The 26,544-nt window shown below is 42.8% G+C and overlaps 1 protein-coding gene across 5 annotated transcripts in view; it reads left to right on the top strand.

Moving 5' to 3' along the window:
• Positions 1-26,544, top strand: part of ADARB1 (adenosine deaminase RNA specific B1) — a 116,881-nt gene that overhangs the window by 81,565 nt on the left and 8,772 nt on the right. For all 5 annotated transcript variants that reach the window (XM_084820484.1, XM_084820509.1, XM_084820475.1 and 2 more), the window contains 4 exons: positions 2,303-2,471; positions 7,399-7,547; positions 8,429-8,597; positions 14,850-15,031. In XM_084820484.1, coding sequence (XP_084676610.1) covers positions 2,303-2,471; positions 7,399-7,547; positions 8,429-8,597; positions 14,850-15,031 — 669 coding nt within the window. The remainder of the gene's footprint in view (positions 1-2,302; positions 2,472-7,398; positions 7,548-8,428; positions 8,598-14,849; positions 15,032-26,544) is intronic.

Here is a 26,544-nt window from a genome sequence, read left to right as displayed (position 1 = left end):
ACCAAAAAGCCCCAGTTCCCTCTCCTCTCAGTGATTTTCTCCCTTCTGATCTCCTTTCATTTGTCTGGGTGTATAGTTTTTTCTAAAAACACACAGGAAGGCCTGGCGTGCTATGGTCCATGGGGTCACGAAGAGTCGGACACGACTGAACGACTGAACAACAACAACAACAGCATTGTATAGCTTTTTCTAAAAAAAAAAACACCCCAAAATAGCCAGTGCAGGGGTGTGTTTGAAAGCTGGACTGGGACGGTGGTATGGTGGGAGGGCTTTAACCTTTTGCCCTCACTGTGGTCCAGATCAGAATCCACCCCCCTGCCCCCCGCCCAAATCTGCCATTCACAGACTGTGTTCGGATGACACAGTAACCCACGATGGGTTAAATAAACCACCATGCCTTATTTAACTGTTGTGGGTTATTGTGTTGTCCGTTGGGAATTTTTAAATCCAGGATGGCTTCTTTGCCCAAAATAACCCACTCTGATAAACCATGGTCTGCAGTAGGGGTTATTTAACCCACCGTGGATTATCTTGTCACCTGGCAGGCACCATGGGTTATTTTGGTCGCCTACAGAATTGTGCTGCAAGAACGGTTCAGATCGCTGCCGCTCTACTCCTGCCGGCGTTGTCTGTTACGGAAACAGCCTACACGAGCTATTTCAGTAGTGTCTATGGGGGAAAATGCGCAATTGGGAACACCTTAATTTTGCAGGATCGGGACCAAACGTCACACACAGCCTCCCATAGTCAGAAGGCACCCAATACACCATCAAAACTCTGCAAGATTACTCACAAAGGAGAGAAAATCCAGGGTGCACCAAAAAGACAGTGGTGGCTATAACCCTTTGGAGGTTTGCAGTATCGGGACCAAACTTCATACACAGCTATAGTGCTCATTTGCTAAAGCACCTTAGCAAAAAAGTGCTATAGGGCTTTAGCGAATGAGCAAAAGAGCGCTACAGCTGTGTATGAAGTTTGGTTCAGATCCTGCAAACCCCCAAGGTTTTATAGCCACCAGCCCCTTTTTGGTGCACTTGGGATTTTTGCTCCTCTTGGGTAATTGTGCAGGGTTGTGATGGTGGATCCGGTGCCTCCCAATTAGGAAAGGCTGTGTGCGAAGTTTTTTCCCGATCCTGCAAACCCCCAAAGTTTTATAGCCTCCAGCCCCTTTTGGGGGCACTCGGGATTTTCACTCCTTGGTGAGTAGTCACGTGGGGTTTTGATGCTGGATTGGGTGCCTCCCACCTGCTACACTGCGTTAGAGGTGAAACAGCACCACTGCTCGGGCAGGAGAACTACAGGAGGACAGGGGGCGGTGTGTGTGTGTGTGAGTGAAATTACACATAGTAGCTTAATAAACTACTCACAGTAGCTTATTAGCCCATCCTTGTGGTGGGGGATCATGAACTATTTGAAAAATAAGCTCCTGTGTGTAGCTTATTGTGGGTTATCATGACCTCCAAACAGGACCACAGTGGGAGGAGAGCTCTCATTAGTGCTAATGGGAGTTTTCCTCCCACTGTGAATAGCATGGCTATGGGGCGTGTGGGAGAATTCCAGTCAGGACCATGGTGGGGGCAAAGAGTTAAAGCCTCCCTCCCTCCACTCCAATGTCCCAAACTGCCCCCCCCATCCCCACTGGCAATTTTGTATGCGGTGTCAAACTATGCAACACATGTCATGCGTAGTTTGGCCCTCAGATAAGGAGAAAAGTGCCAGAGGGTACAGACTGCCCCTCTCACACGCTGGTCTCTTTTTGCTCTGAAATTCAGACACATGCATATGTGACAGGGCAGACCTGAATTTAAGTGAACAGATTTCACTCCACCACGTGTAGTTTGAGCCTAGTAGCAATCGAACTGTACAGACAATCCAATCAAACAGATCATATTGCTTCTTTCGGAATACAGCTATAACTGTACAAATGTGATGGATGTGGGTGTGATGTTTGGCCTCACACTGTACACTTCTTTACTGTAGACTGGACAATATCAAATGTGGATTCCAAACTCTCCAGATTTTAATATTTTGATTAATTTTTATATGGTTCTACAATCTGAAAGACAAACCAAACTGTATGAGCAGATCTTATTATAACTTCATTTCCATCCCAAGTATGCCTTTAAAGTATGTACGACTAGTATACCGCTGAAGGGCATCTAGCCCAATATTCTGTGCTTAGGTAGGATCCCACAAGCCACATGTTTAAGCAGATTAGTCCATGCAACAGAATATGTATTTAAGGAAATATGTCTTCTGGGAATATTTTTATATGGCTTTTCTCCTGAAACTTGTTTTCCAGGTACTGATGTGAAAGATGCTGAGGTCATCAGCGTTTCCACTGGAACAAAATGTATTAATGGGGAATATATGAGCGATCGTGGTCTTGCATTGAATGATTGCCATGCAGAAATTATAGCTCGGAGATGCCTGCTTAAATTTCTCTATACACAGCTTGAACTGCTCTTAAGGTATGTTTACAGGACAACTCTCTCACATCCCAGTCTTTGGCAGAGAAGCAGGATCACACTGTGCTCAGGATCAGAGACTGCTGGTCTGAACCTGTGAGGTGCTGCTGATGCAGCAGCGCAGAAGATGAGATGCCGATAGGATGGATCCCTTCTGCTGGAGCTTTGAACTGACGCCAGCACTGGCAGATGAACAATAATTGCATCGGTGCTTCTTTACATCTTTGGCACAGTGCAGCCGTGCTGTGCAAACACTATCATACAACCCTGGATCCACGTGTATTGGTGGATCTTGCATCGGTTAATCCTGCATTGATATTTCCAAAGGATTCATAGTACAGGGTGCTCATATTTACTGAAGATTGGATTGCTAGAAAGTTATGGTTGTTTTATGTTGAAGTATACATTAGAAGTCAGATGTCGTGACCAGAAACCATAAATACATGTGAGTCAGATCTACAAGCTTATCTGGATTTCCCAATCCATTTCCTTTTGAATGGCTCCCCTGCGCAATCCTGCAAACTGTTTTTTTTAAACTTTAAAGTAATTTGAGGCAAAGGGAACAATCTCCTGTATTTTGGAGGGAAGCAAGAATAATAGTCATATCAAAACCAGGCAGGGGTAACAGCCTATTTGAGACCTATCTCGTTCTTAAATCCAGAAGGTAAAATGTTTACATCCTTAATAGCCTCTAGGCACAACATTATTTTCTTTTATATCAATCATGATCAAAATAGATCTATTTCAAATAGGCAGGTTGCAGATAATATCTGCACGACTGTAAATATACTTCACTACAGTAAACAAAATAGCATCTCACCCATTGTCCTGCCACTTCATACAGAAAAAAAAAGATTAGTGTAAAACCTGGCCCTGCTTTACTCCAGGTGAAAAATAAATAAGAGATCAAAATATTTCCTGATTCAGGGAGGGATCAGGTGTGCTCACACTCTGATTTGCCTTCTTCATTGAACATTTTGCAGAGACCATCAGGCAGCCATTGAGGGAATTAAGACTGTTAATTCCTACCATGAAATTAGGCTGCAGAGGACAGATTTATAGCTGCCTGGTTGTGAAACCTCTATACCAGAATGACAGCAAGTGATTCACTACAGTAGTGAGGTTTCAGATTTGCCACTGAACCACAAGAAATGTGAGCTTTTAGTGATTAACTTCTCTGGATGAACTACATTTTATCACACTTCCAGTACAAATGGGTTGATCAGACATGGAAACAGATGTATATCTGATATCTAATCTTGTTGACGTAGTCAAATACAAAGCTTTTAACTTTGGGGTAAACAAAATCTTCAGTATTCAAGCAAATTGAATTTCAGTTGGCTGATGCACATCCACGCTCTCAACTGTTGATTTCTATGTTTTATTTTTGCCCATGTTTCTCTCCCTAAGAATACATAATGAATAGCAAAGGTTCTAGATACATTTGCATAGTGCTTAGACACACTTAGACAGAGGAAGTATGGGCACTGCACATTTAAAGCCCTTTTTTTAAGTTTCTCAACTGAAACATATTTTTCTATATGCAGAATCTACTTACCAGAATTTATGGCTAAGTATAGAGTGACTCTTCGCAGACACATTTACATTAGAGGAGGTTATTTAGATGGGCAAGAAACATAGGCTCACCTCAAGTTTTACATAATCTTTTCTTGACAGCTGTTCTCCCGGGAATGGGATAGTTGGCTGGCACTAACATCTTCCCTATATCTATCTTCTTAGGCAAGCAGTGCCTTGCCCCTGGCTTGAAAATTGATTACATTAAGGTATGGAGAATGACCAAAATTAATAGATGGAATGAGGTTACAGATAAAGCTGGGCTGCTGGCTAGACAGGATTGTTAGCAGGTTGCTTGATGATGGAGCAGGCACTACAGGATCCCATAGTATTTGGCAACCATAGATATGGTCACTTTAAGAAACTCAGCCAAAGCAAAGTGAGACTATGGTGGGGAAAATTACAGCGAAATAAATCCTGCCTAAAATCCTTCCATTACTTCGCAGCATCAATCCAACCAAAATTTCCCATAATCAGAAGCCCTGGGTCAGGCAAATGCTAACTGAATTATGCAAATATATTCCAGTCCAGGTGTAAGACCAGGAATTTCCCAACTGTGAGAAAAGGTCACAGTTTTGAATAGCTTTTGAGACTCAACACTCCCTTGATTGGTTTTTCCCTCCTAGATCACCTTGCTGACATTCAGGATGGCTCCTGCAATGAGTCATCCCTCACCTTTTGTGACAACCCAGAAGTGCTGTTGACTTCACCAGCATAGATTTCCTCTTCCCCCTTCATGTTATTGTCCTGTCGAGTTTCATACCTATGGTCCATTTGAAGCATTTGTTTTACCCTATAAAAAACCCAGGGCGTCAGGCTGTCAGTGTCCCCCCCCCCGGGCAAGGTTCTACTCTGCTGCAGAAATCACTAAGTTCCTTTCCATCCAGAGGCAATTCCATGCTGCTGAAATCACTTAGTGCCAGTTTACCCAAATGGTTCCATTCGTGCCTGTTGGTCCAGTGATGCTCACTGGGACCACACTACTGAAATCACTGTTTCCTAGCCTACCTGTTCCTGGCAAGATTACAACCCACTTCTCAGAGCATGGCAGACTTCGGAGTATCTCCTCCCATTGATCACGAACAAGCCCAGAGAGAGACCTGGTTGCCTCAGCTAGCCTTTGCAAGCCCACATAGGATCATTAAGAGGCATAGGACACCATTGTTCAGCTACTATGCTTCACTATATTTTTGCCCAGATTCCCTGGAATCTGGCTGTGTTGGTCTTCACTGTAACTTGCCAAGGCAGAGACCTTCTGGAACCTCTTTTAAAATGGACATATTTTTCCTTGATGAGACCCTAGGAGTTTCAACATGCCCCCAGTTTTCAACATTAGAAAAGGGTTACTCAAACCCAAAGAAAGGTATCTTTCCCAGCACTGTCCTATCTTCTGGAGGACCTTCATCTACAAAGTGTAGCCTCCTACCCTCTTTCTTACTGCATTTTGTCTGAACATGTTGCAATTTGATCTACTTTTAAACCATATATGTTGGGAGCCTAGCCACTTTGTGCAGCCTTCCCCTGGTTGACTAGTGGGAAGATCTGCAGCCAGGTTTTGTAATTTAGGCACCCATCCTGCCCCTTTATTACCCAAGAAGCTTGGGGCCAAGCCAAACTCTCGAGAGTTTGCTTTGCAGCAAGTCATTTTTCTGGCTTTATCCTGGAGTAATTTTTCTGGCTGCTTATCATTGATAATCAAATATAGTTTATTTTGTGTAGCAGAAGCCATTACAAAAACAGAATACATCAAAGACAAAGAACAAAGTAAAATACATTGTCAGTTAAAATAATAATAAAAGCCTAGCTTTCTAAAACAAAGGATTGCTTATCAAGACAGTTCTTATATCGATAACAACGAGATAGGAAGGGATTGCGCTCAAGACACTAGAAATTGGAGTGAGCGTGTATGATAGTTGTTGGTAACCAGGAACTTGTCTTCATGAGTGATTGCTGTGGATTGGGGCCATTTGGAGGCACATGACAGCATTGCCAGCCCACAACCACATCAATGTTTACCTGTGGGGAAGCTGCATTTTTGCAGAGTACTTTTACCCTGTTGTTTTTCTGTAATTCAACTCCCCTGCAGTTCATCTGGTTGACCCATCCTTTCACTTTAAATTTGGTATGATCAGGGTGTTCCCTGGGATGTGTCTTTCACCAGGTCGTGACCTCGGTAACCTAGGTAACTAGAGTAACTAGCCTGCCTTTCCAACACATCAAAGTGCCAGAGTGCTCTTTTGAGCCTTCAGAATCACACTGCACTTTTCACCAGTGGAAGTAACTAGCCTCAGTGATTATGCACTTCTCTGATGAATGCATTACTTAGCTTCTCTGATGTTGTGTTAACTTGCTTCTGTGATGTTGCGTAACTTCGCTTCCCTGTGATGCTTCCAGTAAAAACAGGTTGGAAAAATTAAACAAATGCGCATAAGGGTTTTATCACAGTAGCGATCTACCACGGTCTCGGGATCACGGGAGCAGAGAAGCCTGTCATTGTGAGCAGGGAGAAGGGGCCAGAGAAGGAGAATAGGGGTTGGAAGTTATAACTCCACAACAGTTAGCTGGAATGGGGTGAAGTTTGGGTGAAGGGGTGCAGTCACACTTGGAATTCTGGAATTCTGTGTAGAGTTCTGGTCACTGCACCTCAAAAAGAATACTGTAGGACTGGACAAAGTGCAGACAATGGCAGCTCAAATGATCAAGGGGCTGGAGCAACTCTCCTAGGATGAGGTTCAGTGTTTGGGGCTTTTTAGCTTAGAAAAAAGGCGAGTAAGGGGAAATATAATAGAGTTGTATAAAATTATGGATGGTGTGGAGAAAGGGGATAAAAAGGAGTTTCTCTCCCTCTCTCATAATACTAGAACCCAGGGTCATCCCATGAAGCTGTATGGTGGGAGATCCAGGACAGATAAAAGGAAGTACTGCTTCACACAGCACATCATTGTATGGAATGTGCTACCACAAAATGTAATGATGGCCACCAACTTGGATGGCTTTAAAAGGGGATTAGACAAATTTGTGGAGGATAAAACTATTCATGGCTTCTAGTCATGATGGTTGTATATTACCTCCAGTATCAGAGGCAGTGTGCCTCTGAATACTAGTTGGTGGGGAACATGAGCAGGCTGTTCATGAAATAATGTTTTTTAAAAACTAAAGTTGAGGTTCAGTGTGAGGATTTGGGGAAGAGGAAATGGTCATTAGGTCTCTCAATTCAATATTTATTTTGGCTCATTGTGGCAGATATGCTATCATACCACAACATCTCAAATCTAGAGATGCTAAACTTTGGTTCTTACTTGATGTACTTAAAAAAAAACACGCTTCTGAATAACCCTTTCTCTTTTTCTTTCAGTAATAAGGAAGATCAACAAAAATCTATTTTTACCAAGTCAGAACGAGGTGGTTTTAAACTGAAAGAAAACGTGCAGTTTCATCTCTATATCAGCACCTCTCCTTGCGGCGATGCTCGGATATTTTCACCACACGAAGCAGCACAAGAGGGTATGATCACTTTTCCTTACTAATGGAGATGTCTGAGATAAAACCATTTATTGAAAATAGCAGTGACCGCCTTTATAGTTTACGAAAATCTAGCTTTTCTGTTCTTGAAAATCTAAACTATTTAAATTTCCTCATTTTATAAAAGCAGTGCTATATAGAAAGGCTGAAATTTCTTAGGGCCACTTCATACACTGTAAAAATAATGTGGGAATGAATCCTATGTCTTGTAGGTCATCCTATGCCTTGTAGGTCATGTGTGTGTAACACATTTATTCCTAAATCAAAGTGATTTATTGTGGCTTTCTTGGAGAATTGAATTTGAAATTGAAAGCCACTTGGAAAATTTAATTTAAAAGTGGGATTTTGTTTTAAAATAAAGGTTTCTCCCATACAGGAATTTTGGAATGTGTGACGTAAACTTTGGCAAAGAAGTCTTGGGTGTGAATTTTTATAAACGAGTTGCTCAGCAAGTTTCATAATGTATGCCACTGTTTTCCAAATTGCTTTAGCTTTTGTGTTGTTTGTGCTGCTCTTCTGTGAAATCCGTGGGTGCTTCCAGATGGAGGGCTTCTAGCGCTGTCAAACAGAAGACATTGTGCAGCTTTTCTGTCTTTTCCTCCTTAACGGATTTTCCGTGGAAAGAAAAAAGATGGAAGAAATGGTGAGGAAACATGGGAGGGTTACAAGTGAAAGATGGCATTGTCTGGACCCTTCATAATATTCTGTGAATTAGATGAAAGCCAAGTCTGGAAGCACCCCCTGTCCAAAATGAGTAATTGAAAATGGTGTTAAATTTTCTTATACAGCACAGTAACCAGTACCATAATCAGTAGCCATCTTTCATTCCATGATCGGTAACTGTAGCCACTTCTGTCACTTAGATCAGGGAGACAGACATCCAAACCGGAAAGCAAGAGGACAGCTACGAACTAAAATTGAATCTGGGGAAGGAACAATCCCTGTCCGATCTACAACTACAATCCAGACATGGGATGGAGTACTTCAGGGAGAAAGATTGCTTACCATGTCATGCAGTGATAAGATAGCTCGGTAAGTTATTTCTCCTCTGTCAGACTGACAGCATTTCCATAACTATTGCCATTATTGCTGTTTATATTGTGTTTTGCTGCTGGGTATATTTTTTGGCCCCTTCATGGATCACTGCCTTGTTGCTGAGGCGTAACTGCCTGAGTTACGCAAGGGGCTTGCATAATTCAGTGAAGCCATAAGCTATGCCGTGCAGGGCCACCCAAGATGGACAGGTCATGGCGGAGAGTTCTGACAAAATGTGGCCCACTAGAGAAGGAAATGGCAACCCACTCCAGTATTCTTGCCAAGAAAACCCCATGGAACGTATCACAAGGCTAAAAGATATGACGCCGGAAGATGAGCCCCTCAGGTCGGAAGGTGTCCAATATACTACTGGGGAAGAGCAGAGGGTATTTCCAAGTAGCTCCAGAAAGAGTGAAGCGGCTGGGCCAAAGCCAAAAGGACACTCAGCTGTGTATGTGTCTGGTGGTGAAAAGAAAGTCTGATGCTGTAAAGAACAATATTGTTTAGGAACCTGGAATGTCAGATCAATGAATCAAGGTAAGCTGGAGGTGGTCAAACATGAGATGGCAAGATTGAACATCGACATCTTGGGAATCAGCAAACTAAAATGGACAAGCATGGGCGAATTTAATTCAGATGACCATCATATCTACTACTGTGGGCAAGAATCCCATAGAAGAAATGGAGTAGCACTCATAGTCAATAAAAGGGTGGGAAAAGCAGTACTGGGGTACAATCTTAAAAACGATAGAATGATCTCAGTACGAATCCAAGGCAAACCATTCAACATCACAGTAATTCAAGTCTATGCCCCAACCACTGATGCCGAAGAAGCTGATGTTGATCGGTTCAGTGAAGACCAACAACACCTTCTAGAACTAACACCAAAAAAAGATGTCCTCTTCATCATAGGGGATTGGAATGCTAAAGTAGGAAGTCAAGAAATAACGGGGATAACAGACAAGCATGGCCTTGATGTACAAAATGAAGCAGGACAAAGGCTAATAGAGTTTTGTCAAGAGAACATGCTGATCATAGCAAACACTCTTTTCCAACAGCACAAGAGGCGACTCTACACATGGACATCACCAGATGGTCGATATCGAAATCAGATTGATTATGTACTTTGCAGCCAAAGATGGAGAAACTCTATACAGTCAGTAAAAACAAGATCTGGAGCTGACTGTAGCTCAGATCATGAGGTTCTTGTTGCAAAATTTCAGCTTAAATTGAAGAATGTAGGGAAAACCACTAAACCATTCAGGTATGACCTAAATCATATCCCTTATGAATATACAGTGGAGGTGAGGAATAGATTTCAGGGATTAGACCTGATAGACAGAGTGCCTGAGGAACTATGGACGGAGGTCCGTAACATTGTTCAGGAGGCAGCAACGAAATCCATCCCAAAGAAAAAGACATGCAAGAAAGCAAAGTGGCTGTCTGATGAGGCTTTACAAGTAGCTGAGGAAAGAAGGGAAGCGAAAAGCAAGGGAGAAAGGGGAAGATATATCCAACTGAATGCAGAGTTCCAGAGAATAGCAAGGAGAGACCAGAAGGCCTTCTTAAATGAACAATGCAAAGAAATCGAAGAAAACAACAGAATGGGCGAGACTAGAGATCTTTTCAAGAAAATCGGAGATGTCAAGGGAACGTTTTGTGCAAAGACAGGCATGATAAAGGACAAAGAAGGCAGGGACCTAACAGAAGCAGATGAGATTAAGAAGAGGTGGAAAGAATACACAGAAGAACTATACAGGAAAGACCTGAATGTCCCTGATAGCCATCATAGTGTGCTCACTGAACTTGAGCCGGACATCCTAGAGAGTGAAGTCAAGTGGGCCTTAGGAAGCATTACTAACAACAAAGCTAGTGGAGATGATAGTATTCCACCTGAGCTATTTAAAATCCTAAAAGATGATGCTGTTAAAGTGCTGCACTCAATATGCCAACAAATTTGGAACACTCAACAGTGGCCACAAGACTGGAAAAGGTCAGTTTACATTCCAGTTCCAAAGAAGGGCAACGCCAAAGAGTGTTCAAACTACCGCACAATTGTGCTCATTTCACATGCCAGCAAGGTTATGCTCAAAATCCTACAAGCTAGGTTTCAGCAGTATGTGAACCGAGAACTACTGGAAGTACAAGCTGGGTTCCGAAGAGGCAGAGGAACTAGAGATCAAATCGCCAACGTTCGCTGCATCATGGAGAAAGCAAGAGAATTTCAGAAAAGCATCTATTTCTGCTTCATTGACTATGCTAAAGCCTTTGATTGTGTGGATCACAACAAACTGTGGCAAATTCTTAAAGAGATGGGAGTACCAGACCACCTTACCTGTCTCCTGGGAAACCTGTACGAGGGCCAAGAAGCAACAGTAAGAACCAGACATGGAACAACCGATTGGTTCAAAATTGGGAAAGGAGTACGACAAGGCTGCATATTGTCGCCCTGCTTATTTAACTTATATGCAGAGTACATCATGAGAAACACTGGTTTGGATGAATCACAGGTCAGAATTAAGATTTCCGGGAGAATTATCAACAACTTCATATACGTAGACGATACCACCCTAATGGAAGAAAACGAAGAGGATCTAAAGAACCTCTTGTTGAGGGTGAAAGTGGAGAGTGCAAAAGCTGGTTTGAAACTCAACATTAAAAAAAGTAAGATCATGGCATCTGGCCCCATCACTTCCTGGCATATCGAAGGGGAAGAAATGGAAGCAGTGACAGATTTTATTTTCTTGGGCTCCAAGATCACGGCAGACGGTGACTGTAGCCATGAAATTAAAAGACGCTTGCTCCTTGGGAGGAAAGCTATGGCAAACCTAGACAGCATAGTAAGAAGCAGAGACATCACCTTGCCGACAAAGGTCCGTCTAATCAAAGCTATGGTTTTCCCAGTCGTAACGTATGGCTGTGAGAGCTGGACTGTAAGGAAGGCTGAGCGCTGAAGAATTGATGCTTTCGAACTGTGGTGCTGGAGAAGGCTCTTACGAGTCCCCTGGACTGCAAGGAGGTCAAATCAGTCCATCCTAAAGGAAATCAACCCTGGCTGCTCATTGGAAGGACAGATACTGAAGCTGAAGCGCAAATATTTTGGCCACCTAATGCGAAGAGAAAACTCCCTGGAAAAGACCCTGATGCTGGGAAAGACTGAAGGCAAAAGGGGAAGGGGACGTCAGAGGATGAGATGGCTAGATAGCATCACCGATGCAATGAATATGAACTTGAGCACACTCCGGGAGAGAGCGGAGGACAGGAAGGCCTGGCATGCTATGGTCCATGGGGTCACGAAGAGTCGGACACGACTTAACGACTGAACAACAACAATATTTTTTGGAAGTCAATTGACATGTGATGTTTGTTCATTCCCTTATGCTCTTTCCTTTTTGTAATACAAGTTGTCTTGAGTAATATGTTTTCAACCATGTGCATTCCAGTTAGGAAAATGTGATTTAAAAATCAAAATACCCATTTGCAGCCCTGTTACATATAATCTTTTTGTAACTGGAGATTTTAATATGTGACCTGCAGGTGCTCCACCATTGTGCCCCTCCCACTCATCTCAGCTCATCTTAAAACTAATCCCAAAACTCCTTTGTGAATTCAGGAGAGTTTAAAGAGCCATTTGGGGTTGTGGTGAAAACTTCCCTTCTGAAGGCTGTAAAAACTAGCTATATGCACAGACTGTGCACACCTTCCCCTCCATATCACACCCAAATTGTACTGCATAATGACTTAAATATCAAGGTCCTGTCTTGTTGTTGTTTTTAAGTACACGTTAAGGTATTATAGGTATTTGTGTATGCATATGTATGAACATATACAACTTTTATTGCCTGAAATGGAAATTATTTTGATTTAAGAGTTTTGATTGGCCAGTTCATTGAACGGTGATGTCTCATATCTGTACAAATAGGTTTCTACTCCACATGAATCCAAAAGATAGCTGCGGGGCTGTTAACCTGGGTCAGTTATTATGGTCATATTATGACAGTGCTTTGCCAAGTACACTGGCTCTGTTTGTTTCTGGGCTCAATTAAAATTTAAAGTCAAAACCAGTGAAGACCTTCACGAATTGGGACCAGCACACCTGAAGGATTGCTTGTCTCCACATGTGCCTGCCTGTAAAGTACAGTAATGGACATGGGCCGTTCTTTGGGTGCCCTCACCATCTGAGGTGTAGTGAGTGGCTACTGGTGAAATGGCCTTCTTACTCTGTGGAAAGATTGCCCCAAGGGAGGCTCACCTGATGCGACTCCGATGCCATTTCAGCACTAAGTGAAGACCTTTCCATTTTTCCAGTCTTCTTATTCAGTTTGTATAGCTTTGCTGATTGCTTTGATGCTGCTTTGTATTTGTTTTATTTCTGTCAATTGCTTTTATGCTGCTCTTTTAAGTTGTGTTTGTTTTCCATGTTTTTCTTTTACATTGCTTTTATTGTACTTATGGTTCTTTAGAGGCTGCCCTGGGAATTTGTTGAAGGGCACAGTATAAACTAACTCTATAAAACTCAAATAAATACATGGAGGGAGCAATCCCCAGAGCTGCCTGGGGAATGCTGGGAGTTGTAGGCCTTTTTTCTGTCTAAACATGCATAGGATTGCACCCTAAATCTCTGATTTATCAGCCCCTCCCAGCTTTCTAGATTTTCTGGACTCTGATGCAGTGTTGCAGGTAGACAGCTTCCTTGATGCTTTCTGCATATGTCTTTAATTGTAACTTCTAATGGATAACAGCCTTTCTTTAGAGATCAAGTGGAACTATTAGAGTGCAGCGAAATTAACTTGAAGCTCATAGAGGTATTTTGCCTTCCTGAGGTTACTTTATACTTTGATGCACATTATCTGAAGTCAGTTCCGATTGTTCTTGACCCTTAACAAATTAAGCCATGCGCTCAAATTAGCAAGGGAAGGCAACTGTAACAAGCATGCCGGGGGCAGAAGCCAGCATTGTGGAGGTGGAAGTCTGCTCATGCAGTGGGACTTTCTCCCCCTCTCCTCTGCAGTCTCCTGTGCTCTCTGAAAATCTGTTTCAGTTGGTCCCCTAATCCTCTGGTGTAGATTTTGAGGATGCACAAGGTGAGGGGGAATTGCTCACTCCTGGTTCCAGAGATGGAAACGGTTCTGTCAGCAGAAAAACTTAACGGGATTTCACCCCAGGAAGGCTCTTGGGTTTGGTGATCATTCATTCTTATTGTGCATCCTGCACACAGATTAGCCACAATTTGGTTCATTGCCCATAGGACGTCTATGTGCTTTTACAAAAGAAAGAAAAGGAGAGTGATGAGTGTGTTAAGGTACCTTCCTGTTTGCATTCCACTTATATATGTAAACCAAACCCTGATCCTATTTTTACATGCATAAAAACCATACATGCCCTCTAAAGTCTCTGAACACCCTACAGAAGTACAAACTGACAGTGTAAAAGGGAAACGAAGAAATATAAATGAATGTTCAGTCATCCTTATTTGCTTACAATGTGCAGATACACCTGGCGCCCTTCGGATGTGTTGGACTACACCTCCCATATCCCCAACCAGATATTGGAGAGCCCAATGGCCATACTGGCTGGGAATGATGGGATTTGAGTTCAACACATCTGGAGGATACCACTTGGGGAAGGCTGCTAAAGAAAGTCTTTCAGATCATGGATGTGATCACCTTTCACTGTAGCATTGAAGTGCACCCAGTTAGGAATCTCGTCTGAGAGAAATTTGATGAAGTGATGAGAAGTCATACCTGGGGGCAAGGAAACCCCACAGACCGTTTGCCCTTGGAATGAGTCTCATAAAATTGCTCCAACCTGAAAGATCCTATCTCCATGCAGTATACCTGGATGAATCTCGTTTTTTCTCCTAACACCTGGCTGTTTTTGAAAGATACTATTACACATGCTAGGGTCATGCAGGAGTATGGTTTTGTTTCCTTATAGCAGAATGGTAAACTAGATATTGGAGATGCTTTCATAGGATTCTAAGAAATGTGTTGTAAGGGTAATGTTGGGCTGTGAAGCCCAGTGACTTAGCTCATCACTAAGAATAAATCAGAGCTTCAAGAAACACTGAAATGATAAGGTTTCTTTTCAGTATACCAGAAGGAAGAAGGAGTGGGAGGGGGGTGGTACAAGAGGCAATCACACACACAGAAGTCCTGTTCCCCACTCTCTCCTATAATTACTCATGTTTGTCTTGTTTGCTGACATAAATTATTCTTAACTCAGATGATATCATTTGTTTCCCTTTAGGTGGAATGTGCTTGGTATTCAAGGAGCATTACTTAGCCTCTTTGTGGAGCCAATTTACTTCTCTAGCATTATCTTGGGGAGCCTGTACCATGGAGATCATCTATCCAGGGCAGTATACCAACGGATAGCAGAGATAGAAGATCTACCACCTCTCTACATGCTTAATAGACCTTTACTCAGTGGTAAGCATGTAATAAACAAGAACTGAATTTGTTCTAGTGCTGCCATATTTCCAAACTATTGCAAATAGATGGGATGACTTTAATAGGAGATATACAGTCAGGGCCAGAAATATTGGAGCAAGTTATATTGGATAACTGTTTTGGCAGTTGGCCTCTGTACACCACCACATCGAAGCTGAAAGGAAACACACCCAGATGGGAGCGAAGTCAGGACTTTCAGCTGTCATTCAAGGGGTTTGACAAAAGTGGGGCACTAACCATTCAGGAAGGACAGCCAGTGGCATACACACACACCCATCATTGGTGGCTCATGAGTAATGGAACAAACCAACATCATTTCAAACTTAAGGATCGCCTTTAATACCTGGATGAAAATCCTTTGCAGTCAATGACTGCCTGAAGTCTGGAACCATGGACATGACCAAATGCGGAGTTTCCTCCCTCGAGATGCTTTGCCAGGCCTTTCCTGCGGCTGCCTTCAGCTGCTGCTTGTTTGTGGGTCTTTCTGCCTTCAATCTTGTCTTCAGTAAGTGAAAAGCATGCTCTATTGGGTTGAGATCAGGTGACTGACTTGGCCATTGAAGAACATCCCACTTCTTTGCCTGGAGAAACTCTTGGGTAGCTTTTGCTGTATGTTTTGGGTCATCCATCTGCAGTATGAAGCGGTGTCCTATAAGTTTGGCAGCATTCGGCTGAATCTGAGCAGAAAGTATAGCCCTATACACTTCAGAATTCATCCTGCTGCTTTCATCAGCAGTCAGGTCATCAATAAACACCAGTGATCCGGTTCCATTGGCAACCATACATGCCCATGCCATAACACTGCCTCCACCATGTTTGACAGATGAAGTGGTATGCTTTGGATCATGAGCTGTTCCTTTCCTTCTCCATACTTTTCTCTTCCCATCATTCTGGTACAAGTTAATCTTGGTCTCATCAATCCAAAGAATCTTATTCTAGAACTGGACAGGCTTTTTTAGGTGTTTGCTGGCAAAGGCTAATCTGGCCTTTCGGTTCTTGAGCGTTCCCAGTGGTTTGCACCTTGTTGTGAAGCCTCTGTATTTACATTCATAAAGCCGTCTCTTCACTGTAGATGTTGACAGTGACATGCCTACCTCCACAAGAGCATTCTTGACCTGGCTAGATGTTGTGAAAGGGTTCCTCTTCACCATGAGCAGAATTCTGCAGTCATCCACTTTAGTTGTCTTCCGTGATCTTCCAGGCCTTTTGCTGTTGCTGAGCTTGCCAGTTAATTCCTCCTTTTTCAGGATGTTCCAGACTGTTGTATTGGCCACTCCCAATATTTTTGCGATCTCTCTGATGGGTTTATTTTGTTTCCTCAGCCTAATGATGGCCTCCTTCACTCCCATGGACTCCTCTTTGGACCTCATGTTGGGGGTTCCAGTGAACAGCTACCAAATGCCAGTGTAACACTCAGAACCACCTCCAGACCTTTTATCTGCTTGCTTGGTCATGGGGTACCCAGGAAACAGGCCACACCTGGCCATGCAGCTGCTTATCAGCCATTTGTTCCATTACTTATGAGCCCCCAACGATGGAGGGCGGGTGTATGCCACTGGCTGTCCTTCTTGAATGGTTAGCGCCCCACTTTTGTAAACCCCTTGAATTACAGCTGAAAGTCCTGACTTCGCTCCCATCTGGGTGTGTTTCTTTTCAATTTCAATGTGGTGGTGTACAGAGGCCAACTGCCAAAACAGCTATCCTTGCTCCAATATTTCTGGCCCTAACTGTATATTTTAATTATAGTTAGAGAATTAAAAAGAGGCTTGGACTCCACTTGAGTGGTGCTGTAGACTTAGGCCACAAGCCATTGCAAAGTTAGGCATAGTTAACACATTAAAATCTATGCGCTTAAGGGCACCTAGTACCGTCCTTGCTTGTAGCTGTTAACATCTATGCCTTATTAGGAGAAAGGTTAAGAATATTGTTCAAAGCTTGAATTTTGGTAACTGGGGGCAGAACTACACATGTGTAATTTTATTATTCTCTTCAGAGATTTTTTGAAACATACAGTGCTGCAACTGAAGCTGCACTTTGAAGGGAAGACTGGCATGGGAGGAGAGGGGTTTCTTAACCATTGTGCTGCTTTCCTATTGAAAATTGCTATCCCCCAGCTATCTTTACCCCTGCTGATGAAAAGATATGGATACTTGTATCTTTCCCCCAGTGGTGATAAAAGCAGTCTCGGGGGAGACAGTTTCCACCAGGAAAACAGCACAAGGCTTAAGAAGGCACCAGTCTTCCTCTTCAAATTGCAGCCTCTTCCTCAGTGGGTGCGTTGGATAAAAGAAAAAAGTCCAAAATGAAACTACATGTAACATATAGTTCCACCATAAATCTTAACTATGAAGTTCCCAGAAAAATTATTCCAAATGTGTTGTTCAGGATTTTTTCCTATGCTGTTAGTGCCCCCAAATCCCAAGATTTATCAGCAAGCTGGATTACAGGCAACAGCAATTGTGCCATGGAAGGTCTAATAAATAATACACTGTTTTGTAGTACAATCTGAATTTCAAGTCTTGTAATGATCTTTACAATTAAGTAATAATTCCACTAGTGCAGGAGTGGACAACTTGTGGCCCTCCAGATGCTTTGGCCTACAACTCTCATCAGCCCTAGCTAGCATAGCCAGTGGTGCGGGCTGATGGGAGTAAGAGGCCAAAACATCTGGAAGGCCACAAGTTGCCCACCCTTGCACTAGTGAACTTTTAAAAAAGGCAAGTTACCAGAGCTGTCCTGGATCTTGTACCCACTGTGATAAGTAGCAGTGCTTTTCTGATAATTTCATAGAAAGTCAGTCATCTCAACATAAATCCAGAAATATGAGGAAAAAGTTTTACATCAGGATGCTTTGCACCAGGTTTTAATCCCTCCCCTTAAAAAAAGAAGAACTGATTCATCAAAGCATAGTTTAGTATAAGAATTGTTTCACTTTAGATGGCCTTGCCTCTCAAGTGGGATAATTGCATAATGAGTGGTGAAGGTTTATAACAGGGACGGGGAACCTCAGATCGGGGGAAAAATATGGCCCTCCAGGGGTCCCAATCCAGCCCTTCAGGGTTCCCCAGATGTCCATGCCCCCTTCCCCAGGCCCCACCCCCTTTCCCCCAACCACTGATCTCTTGGTGGCTTCCAGGCTTTTGTGCTTTTCCCCCATTCTGAAAGTTTGAAATGCCACTCCTAAGGCTGAGTTACTGGCAGTAAAATCTTTCAGCTACAGTATGTTGGTATTGTTTGTATTTTTGATCCCACCCGTTGGCCCTGTCCCCTTGCCTTCAGCTTTGCCACCACTGGAATGTGACCCCCCCCCCCCCCAAGAGCTTCTCCAAAATTGAATTCAGCCTTCAGGCAGAAAGTGGTTCCCCACCATTCATTTATAGGGTCACCGGGTTATAGGTACAGAAGGTCTGGGGCTTCAAGCTTCTGGTGTTGTAAGGGTCATACTGAGCATATGCTGAAGAGTAAAACACAGCCAGAGAGTGTTGTCCTATTACCTATAATTATCCCTGGGTCTGGAGAGTGGCCCTTTTTGTTGTTTATTCAGCCAGTCGCTTCCGACTCTTTGTGACTTCATGGACCAGCCCACGCCAGAGCTTCCTGTCGGCCATCGCCACCCCCAGCTCCCCCAAGGTCGAGTCCGTCACCTCCAGAATATCATCCATCCATCTTGCCCTTGGTCAGCCCCTCTTCCTTTTGCCTTCCACTTTCCCTAGCATCAGCATCTTCTCCAGGGTATCCTGTCTTCTCATTATGTGGCCAGAGTACCTCAGTTTTGCCTTTAATGTCATTCCCTCAAGTGAGCAGTCTGGCTTTATTTCCTGGAGTATGAACTGGTTTGATCTTCTTGCAGTCCAAGGCACTCTCAGAATTTTCCTCCAGCACCACAGTTCAAAAGCATCTATCTTCCTTCGCTCAGCCTTCCTTATGGTCCAGCTCTCGCAGCCATAGGTTACTACGGGGAATACCATTGCTTTAACTATGCAGACCTTTGTTGTCAGTGTGATGTCTCTGCTCTTAACTATTTTATCAAGATTTGTCATTGCTCTCCTCCCAAGAAGTAAATGTCTTCTGATTTCCTAGCTGCAGTCATCATCTGCAGTAATCTTTGCACCTAGAAAGACAAAGTCTGTCACTGCCTCCACGTTTTCTCCCTCTGTTTGCCAGTTATCAATCAAGCTGGTTGCCATAATCTTGGGTTTTTTGAGGTTTAACTGCAACCCAGCTTTTGCACTTTCTTCTTTCACCTTCGTCATGAGGTTCCTCAGCTCCTCCTCGCTTTCAGCCATCCAAGTGGTATCATCTGCATATCTGAGATTGTTAATGTTTCTTCCAGCGATTTTAACTCCAGCCTTGGCTTCATCAAGCCCAGCACATCGCATGATGTGTTCTGCGTACAGGTTGAATAGGTAGGGTGAGAGTATACAACCCTGCCGTACTCCTTTCCCAATCTTAAACCAGTCCGTTGTTCCATGGTCTGTTCTTACCGTTGCTACTTGGTCGTTATACAGATTCCTCAGGAGGCAGACAAGATGACTTGGTATCCCCATACCACCAAGAACTTGCCACAATTTGTTATGATCCACACAGTCGAAGGCTTTAGAATAGTCAATAAAACAGAAATAGATGTTTTTCTGAAACTCCCTGGCTTTCTCCATTATCCAGCGGATATTGGCAATTTGGTCTCTAGTTCCTCTGCCTTTTCTAAACCCAGCGTGTACATCTGGCAATTCTCGTTCCATGAATTGCTGGAGTCTACCTTGCAAGATCTTGAGCATTACCTTACTGGCATGTGAAATAAGTGCCACTGTTCGATAGTTTGAACATTCTTTGGTGCTTCCCTTTTTTGGTATGGGGATATAAGTTGATCTTTTCCAATCTGGTGGCCATTCTTGTGTTTTCCAAATTTGCTGGCATATGGCATGTATCACCTTGACAGCATCATCTTGCAAGGTTTTAAGCTGTTCAGCTGGGATACCATCATCCCCTGCTGCCCTGTTATTAGCAATGCTTCTTAAGGCCCATGCAACCTCTTCAGGATGTCTGGCTCTAGCTCACTGACCACACCGTCAAATCTATCCCCGATATTATTATCCTTCCTATACAGATCTTCCGTGTATTCTTGCCACCTTTTCTTGATCTCTTCTGCTTCTGTTAGGTCCTTGCCATCTTTGTTTTTGATCATACCCATTTTTGCCTGGAATTTACCTCCGATGTTTCTAATTTTCTGGAAGAGGTCTCTTGTCCTTCCTATTCTATTATCTTCTTCCGCTTCCGAGCATTGCTTGTTTAAAAATAATTCCTTATCTCTTCTGGCTAACTTCGGGAATTTTTCATTTAATTGGGCATATCTCCCCCTATCACTGTTGCCTTTTGCTTTCCTTCTTTCTTGGGCTGCTTCCAGTGTCTCAGCAGACAGCCATCTTGCCTTCTTGGTTTTCTTTTTCTTTGGGACGTTTTTTGTGGCCGCCTCCTGAACAATGTTGCGAACTTCTGTCCATAGTTCTTCCGGGACCCTATCTACTAAATCTAGTCCCTTAAATCTATTCTTCACCTCCACTGCATATTCATGAGGAATATTAGTGAGCTCATATCTAACTGATCTGTGGGTCTTCCCTATTCTCTTTAGTCTGATTCTAAATTATGCAATAAGAAGTTCGTGATCTGAACTACAATCAACTCCAGGTCTTGTTTTTACCAACTACATAGATGTCCGCCACCTTTGGCTGCAAAGGATGTAGTCAGTCTGATTTCAGTGTCGACCGTCTGGTGAAGTCCATGTATAAAGTCATCTCTTAGATTGTTGGAAGAGAGTGTTTGTTATGCACAGTGAGTTGTCTTGGCAAAATTCTATCAGCCTATGTCCCGCTTCATTTTGTTCTCCCAGACCATGCTTACCTGTAATTCCAGGTGTCATTTGACTACCCACCTTAGCATTCCAGTCTCCTGTAATGAAAATAACATCTTTTTTTGGCGTACTATCCAGTAGGTGTTGCAGATCCTCATATAACTGATCTACTTCTGCTTCTTCAGCATCTGTGGTTGGGGCATATATTTGGATCACTGTGATGTTAAATGGCTTACCCTGAATTCGAATTGAGATCATTCTGTCATTTTTTGGATTGTATCCAAGCACTGCTTTAGCCACTTTATTATTAATTATGAAGGCTACTCCATTTCTTCTGTGGTCCTCTTGTCCACAGTAGTAGATCTGGTGGTCATTTGATGTGAAGTGGCCCATTCCAGTCCATTTCAGTTCACTGACACCCAAAATGTCTATATTTAATCTTGACATCTCCCCAATAACCACATCCAATTAGCCCTGGCTCATAGATCTTACATTCCAGGTTCCTATGGTGTGTTGATCTTTAGAACATTGGATTCGTCGTTCACCACCAGCACCATCGGCTGCTAGCCGTCCTTTCGGCTTTGAGCTAGCTGCGTCATCACATCTAGGGCTAGTTGAACTTATCCTCTGTTCCTCTCCAGTAGCATTTTGACCGTCTTCCAACCTGGGAGTCCCATCTTCCGATGGTATACCAACATATCTCTGGTTGTACTGATCCATTTAGTTTTCATGGCAAGAATACTGGGGTGGGTTGCCGTTTCCTTCCCCAGGGATCGTACTTAGTCTGACCTCTCTGCCATGACCTTCCCATCTTGGGTGTCCTTTCACGGTTTAGCTCATGACGTCATTGAGGTGCTCAAGCTCCAGCACCATGACAAGGTAACGATCTCCTTTGCTGAAGAGAGTGGCCCTAGAGTGAAAAAAAAGTAATCGCCTTTTCCTTCATGACCATAGCATACACAACAACATTATATTATGATGGTCAAATTAACCCTGAGAAAATCCCCGATGCAATGTCCTCCAAGATTTTTCCATTCTGAGACACTTACATTTTCTTCTACTGAATGCTCTTTCTGTTTGAGCAAGCCATTCTAAAAGTGGTCTATGCTAACAAAATTAATTTTAATGAATGTAGTGTACGCAGTGGCCAAGTTGCTCTTTTACTGCAATGTGGTAACATGGGATAAACATCTGTCCTGCGGGAATGAAAAGAGCTCCATACCACTGTTCAACACTGAGGTTCAGACTCAAGGTTACCTGGTCTCAGGTGTCCTTAACTATTCAGAAGTACAGAAAATATCTGAGTTTGGTGAAATCTCTCTTCCTTTCCACCCACAGAGTAGTGTGTTAGGTCTCACTATTACTTCTCTTACTATTGCAGATACTTGAGCAGCTCACGTCATTTATCAGTGTGACAGTTGATTCACAATTTCTGTATCAGTAGTCAGCTAATGGATGGAGCGAACTACCCAGCTGCCATTGGTTGTATTTTCTTCTTGTCATCAGACTCTCTTGTATGCGGCTTTGGCTTAAGTTAGCATGGCAGCCAACTAGCCTGCATGACTTAAATACAATAAAAATACCCAACCCTCGAAAATCATTTATGGTTTTTTGAAAAGGAAGCTGAATAGATTGATTGATTGATTGATTGATTGACTGGGAGAGGAAAGTGGTGAGGGAGGACTGGCCTTTCCTCCAGTCACCTCTGCCCCTTCTAGCCAAACATGTTTCTGATAGGGGAACAATGATGCAGGTTGGGCCAGGATGCTCAGGAAAGGAAAAGTTACCTGGGTGTCCAGAGCAAGTGGTTTGTGCCACTTGTAAGTGTGGGGGTAGGAACATTTTCGAGGGTTGATGATACTTTGTTGTTGCTCAAGTGGCCGCTTCCAGAGCCTATCAATACACTCATTAAGAATACTTTGGCCAGGTTCTGAAACTGATCTGGTTTACACATAGAGCATTTTCCATTTGCTCTAGCTAGCTTATGGTGTAGTTGTATATGGAGTTGTGATTCAAGCTCCTTAGTGAGAAGGGTATAAATGATTGAAAAAAGGGTCTAAACTGATGGAACAGTGGGTAAATGGAATGGGTTGGTGTGAATTTAAACTAGACAGTAAACTAGACTAAAGGAAATTTTGCTGGCATATTTTGAAACCTTTATACCAGGGGTGGATAACTTGTGGCTCACAAGATGTTTTGGCCTACAACTCCCATGATCCCTCACCAATCGCTATCCTGGCTAGGGCTGCCAGGAGCTGTGGGCCAAAATACCTGGAGGGCCACAACTTGCCCACCTCTGCTTTATACAACACATTTTTAAAAAGATGAAATAACTCCCTGAAAGTTGAAGTAAACAATTTCTTTCTGAAATCTGTTTTTCCACTGCTGTGTGCATTGCTTTGATTTGCAGAGCTTGGCTATTAGCATATAATTCTCAGTTTTTGAGAGGGAAACGGCATGCTTTTACAAATAATGCTATCTTTTCCCCAAAAAAGAAATGTGGGGTCTCAGGACAATGAGCATCACAACTTTCACCATAAATTTTAAAATCTGCCTACAATATAAAGCCCCCAGTCTGTGCCATTACTTTATTGCCTGGTGCAATTTTGGCAATTAGTTAATAATTCAAAGAGGGCTCTCTCTGTTCATCTGACATGAAATAACACCTAAGAACCCTGTGGCACCCTTAAAGATGGTTATTTTAGCATGAGTTTTGGTATTCCTATTTGCTTCATCAGATTCATGAAGTTAGCAGTGAAGCATAGCAGGGCCTAGGCACATCCAGCCTTCGCAAGCTAATTTTGCATAGCTCCAGATGAGAAAGAATTAGGGTGCAATCTTATACCTGTTACCTAGTAGTAAGCTCCATTAAAACCAGTAGGACTTGCTTCAGAGTAGACGTGTATAGGACTGCACTATTAAGAATGAATCCATGTAATAGCCTATTTTACGAAGTTCATCAAAACCTCTTGTCACTGAATAGAGACAGAAGTGTACATAGGTATTTAAAACTAAGAGACAGAAAAAATATATAAGGTGAAATTTAACATTTCATGAGCAGCCATCTGCTCATGCGGCAGGACTTTTTTCTTTCCTCCTCTTGCAGCTCCCCACCCTCTCAGATGTGCTGTGGAGGGACATCAGTCCTCTGCAACAGATTTTGAGGGTGCTTAAGGGACTGCAAGGGGAGGGGGAATTTCCCCCCTCCCTGTTCTGCTGATGGAAGCGAGAAGACTTAATTGGATACCACCCATAGTTTGGATTAAACAGATTTAAAAAAATTAAGATAGCATTATTGTACCATTATTCTCTCAGTCTATATTAGCTTTCAGTAGCATAAGGTCTATGAATTCCCTATGATTCATGGCACAAGCATTTGTGCCTCCCACACACACTTTCTCTCTTCTTTGCATGCTATTTTTTTTAATCCGGAAAATTATTTGGCTCTTTGAACGTAACCTGCAGTCCATGCATACTTTCTCTTTATAGCAATTTCATAACTGCTTGTTGGTATTTCTCCATTGTCAGAACATATATAACTGCTTTAAAAATGCACACTTTTTTCTTGTGGTGTCAGTTTTTCTTACGCTATTAGTATCTTAATGTTGGTTCCTGAGGGTATGTACAGATCTTCTCACACATTTCTCTATATTGGAACTCTATCTAGATTTGGGGGGCAAGATGTGGTATGGGATTTAGAAGAGTGGTACTATAATTTCTTTTAATTAGGGGAATATTTGAGGAGAAAAATGCTGGTTTTGCTATGTGTGTGTGGGAAACAATATGGATGGCAATTTGCTCATATATTGTTATTTAAGATGAGATAAGTTCATTTATTCTTTCCTCCTCTGTTGGAGCTCTAACACTTCACTGGGTTTTCACATCTGATGGAGAAAGGGAATCACAGTCAGAATTTTAATTTTCAAAAACAAGTATTGGATACTATACAATGGGGGAGGGGGACCAAAAATACAAGAAAGCCTGCTAAACATTTATTTTTCATTACTAAAAATGTAAACAAGATTTATGCAAATTAAAACAGCCAGTATCCCTTAACAATTCTGCAAGGGTTGCTTACAAATCTTTATAGTCTGAAACACAGTGTTGGTAAATAATTTAGGGTGCAATCTTATGGCCCCCTGAGAGAGTTCCAGGGAGCATAGGATTATTTGGGTTTCCCCTCCCAAAGCCGTTCACATTGCTACGACTTTGGGAGGGGGACTCCAAGATCCAATTGCGGCCCCACCTTCATGCAGCCACGGCAGAAAGGACCATGGTGGCTGCTTCCCAAGGTTGCAAATGTGGCCTCAGATGACCTCTGAGAGGTCAAAAGGGGGGATTCCAGAGGGTGGGGAGAGGAGAGGCTAGAATACACAAAATCCTATGGCCTTTCCAGCCACGGTCTTGTCCCAGGGGCCTGTCTAGAGGAATTTTTTTTTAAAAGGACAGAGAGGCAAAAATTGCCTCCATCACTCCTCTCACCCTGCCAGCAGTAACCTGGCAGGGCATAGGATACTCGGAAGCCGCCGACATCGAGGCGTCCATCTAGCAGGTGTCAATCCAATAGGGTTGTGCCCTTAATAACATGATATTGTGTATCCGTGATAAGATAGGGCATACAACTCTTTAAATCCCTTCCTGGGAAGGAATTAATCAAGAGAACAGACAAGTTTGATTATTCCATCTCTGTAACACGTACACAATAGTGACATGACTGGATAGTTCGGAAGCTGCAGCTTGTGCAAATGCGGCTGCCGAATTGAAAACAGAGACAAGAAGGTTGAACGTATAATACCGAATCAGGCTCACTTGCACTGGCTGCTTGTATGTTCCTGAGCCCAATTCAGGGTACTGATTTTGACCTATGTAAGCCTTACACAGCTTGGGACTGGAGCGCCTCCCCTGACGTGAACCTATCCATACCATATGCTCATCATCTAAGGCCCTCCTCCAGGTACCTCCTCCAAGGGAGGCTCGGAAGGTGGCAACAAGGGAGAGGGCCTTCTTGGTGGTAGCTACCCGATTTTGGAATGATCTCTGCAACGAGGCCTGCCTAGCACCAACATTTTTATCTTTTTGGCCCCAGGTTAAGACATTCCTGTACTCCCAAGCATTTGACATTTGACCTTAATAAGGTCATAGATTTTTCTTATTGTTGATTGTTTAAAATTGCTTAGGTATGTGTGTGTATGTGTGCGCGCGCATGCTGTGTGTTCATATGTTTGCATGTAAATGGTTTTTATACTATCCGTAATATTTTTTAATCCTTGTAAACTGCCCAGAGAGCATCAACTGTTGAGTGGTATAGAAATGTAATAAATGAAATGAAATGAGAAATCACCTGAAAAAAATGTTAATTACAACTATGAAACTGCCAAGTTTGCCTAATACCGTATTTTCAATCGGCATACATTCATTTTTACAAATAAATTTATGAAATGGACAATTTTCTGTGGAAAAATGAAGCACTGGAATATTTTCTGCCCCACTTGACTGATTGAAGCTTCTGGACACTCTTCAGGGGTAGCCCTATGTAGAGCACATTGCAATAGTTTAGACATGATGTAACCAAGGCATGGATAACTATTGCCAAATCAGACTGATTCAGGAAAGGTCGCAACTGGCTCACCAAGCAAAATTGTGAAAA

This window comes from Heloderma suspectum, chromosome 1 (genome assembly GCF_057233095.1).
Source record: "Heloderma suspectum isolate Gila_16-S chromosome 1, 16-S_ref, whole genome shotgun sequence".
In the NCBI taxonomy this organism is placed as follows: domain Eukaryota; kingdom Metazoa; phylum Chordata; class Lepidosauria; order Squamata; family Helodermatidae; genus Heloderma; species Heloderma suspectum.
This window is presented reverse-complemented; position numbering and strand designations above follow the sequence as displayed.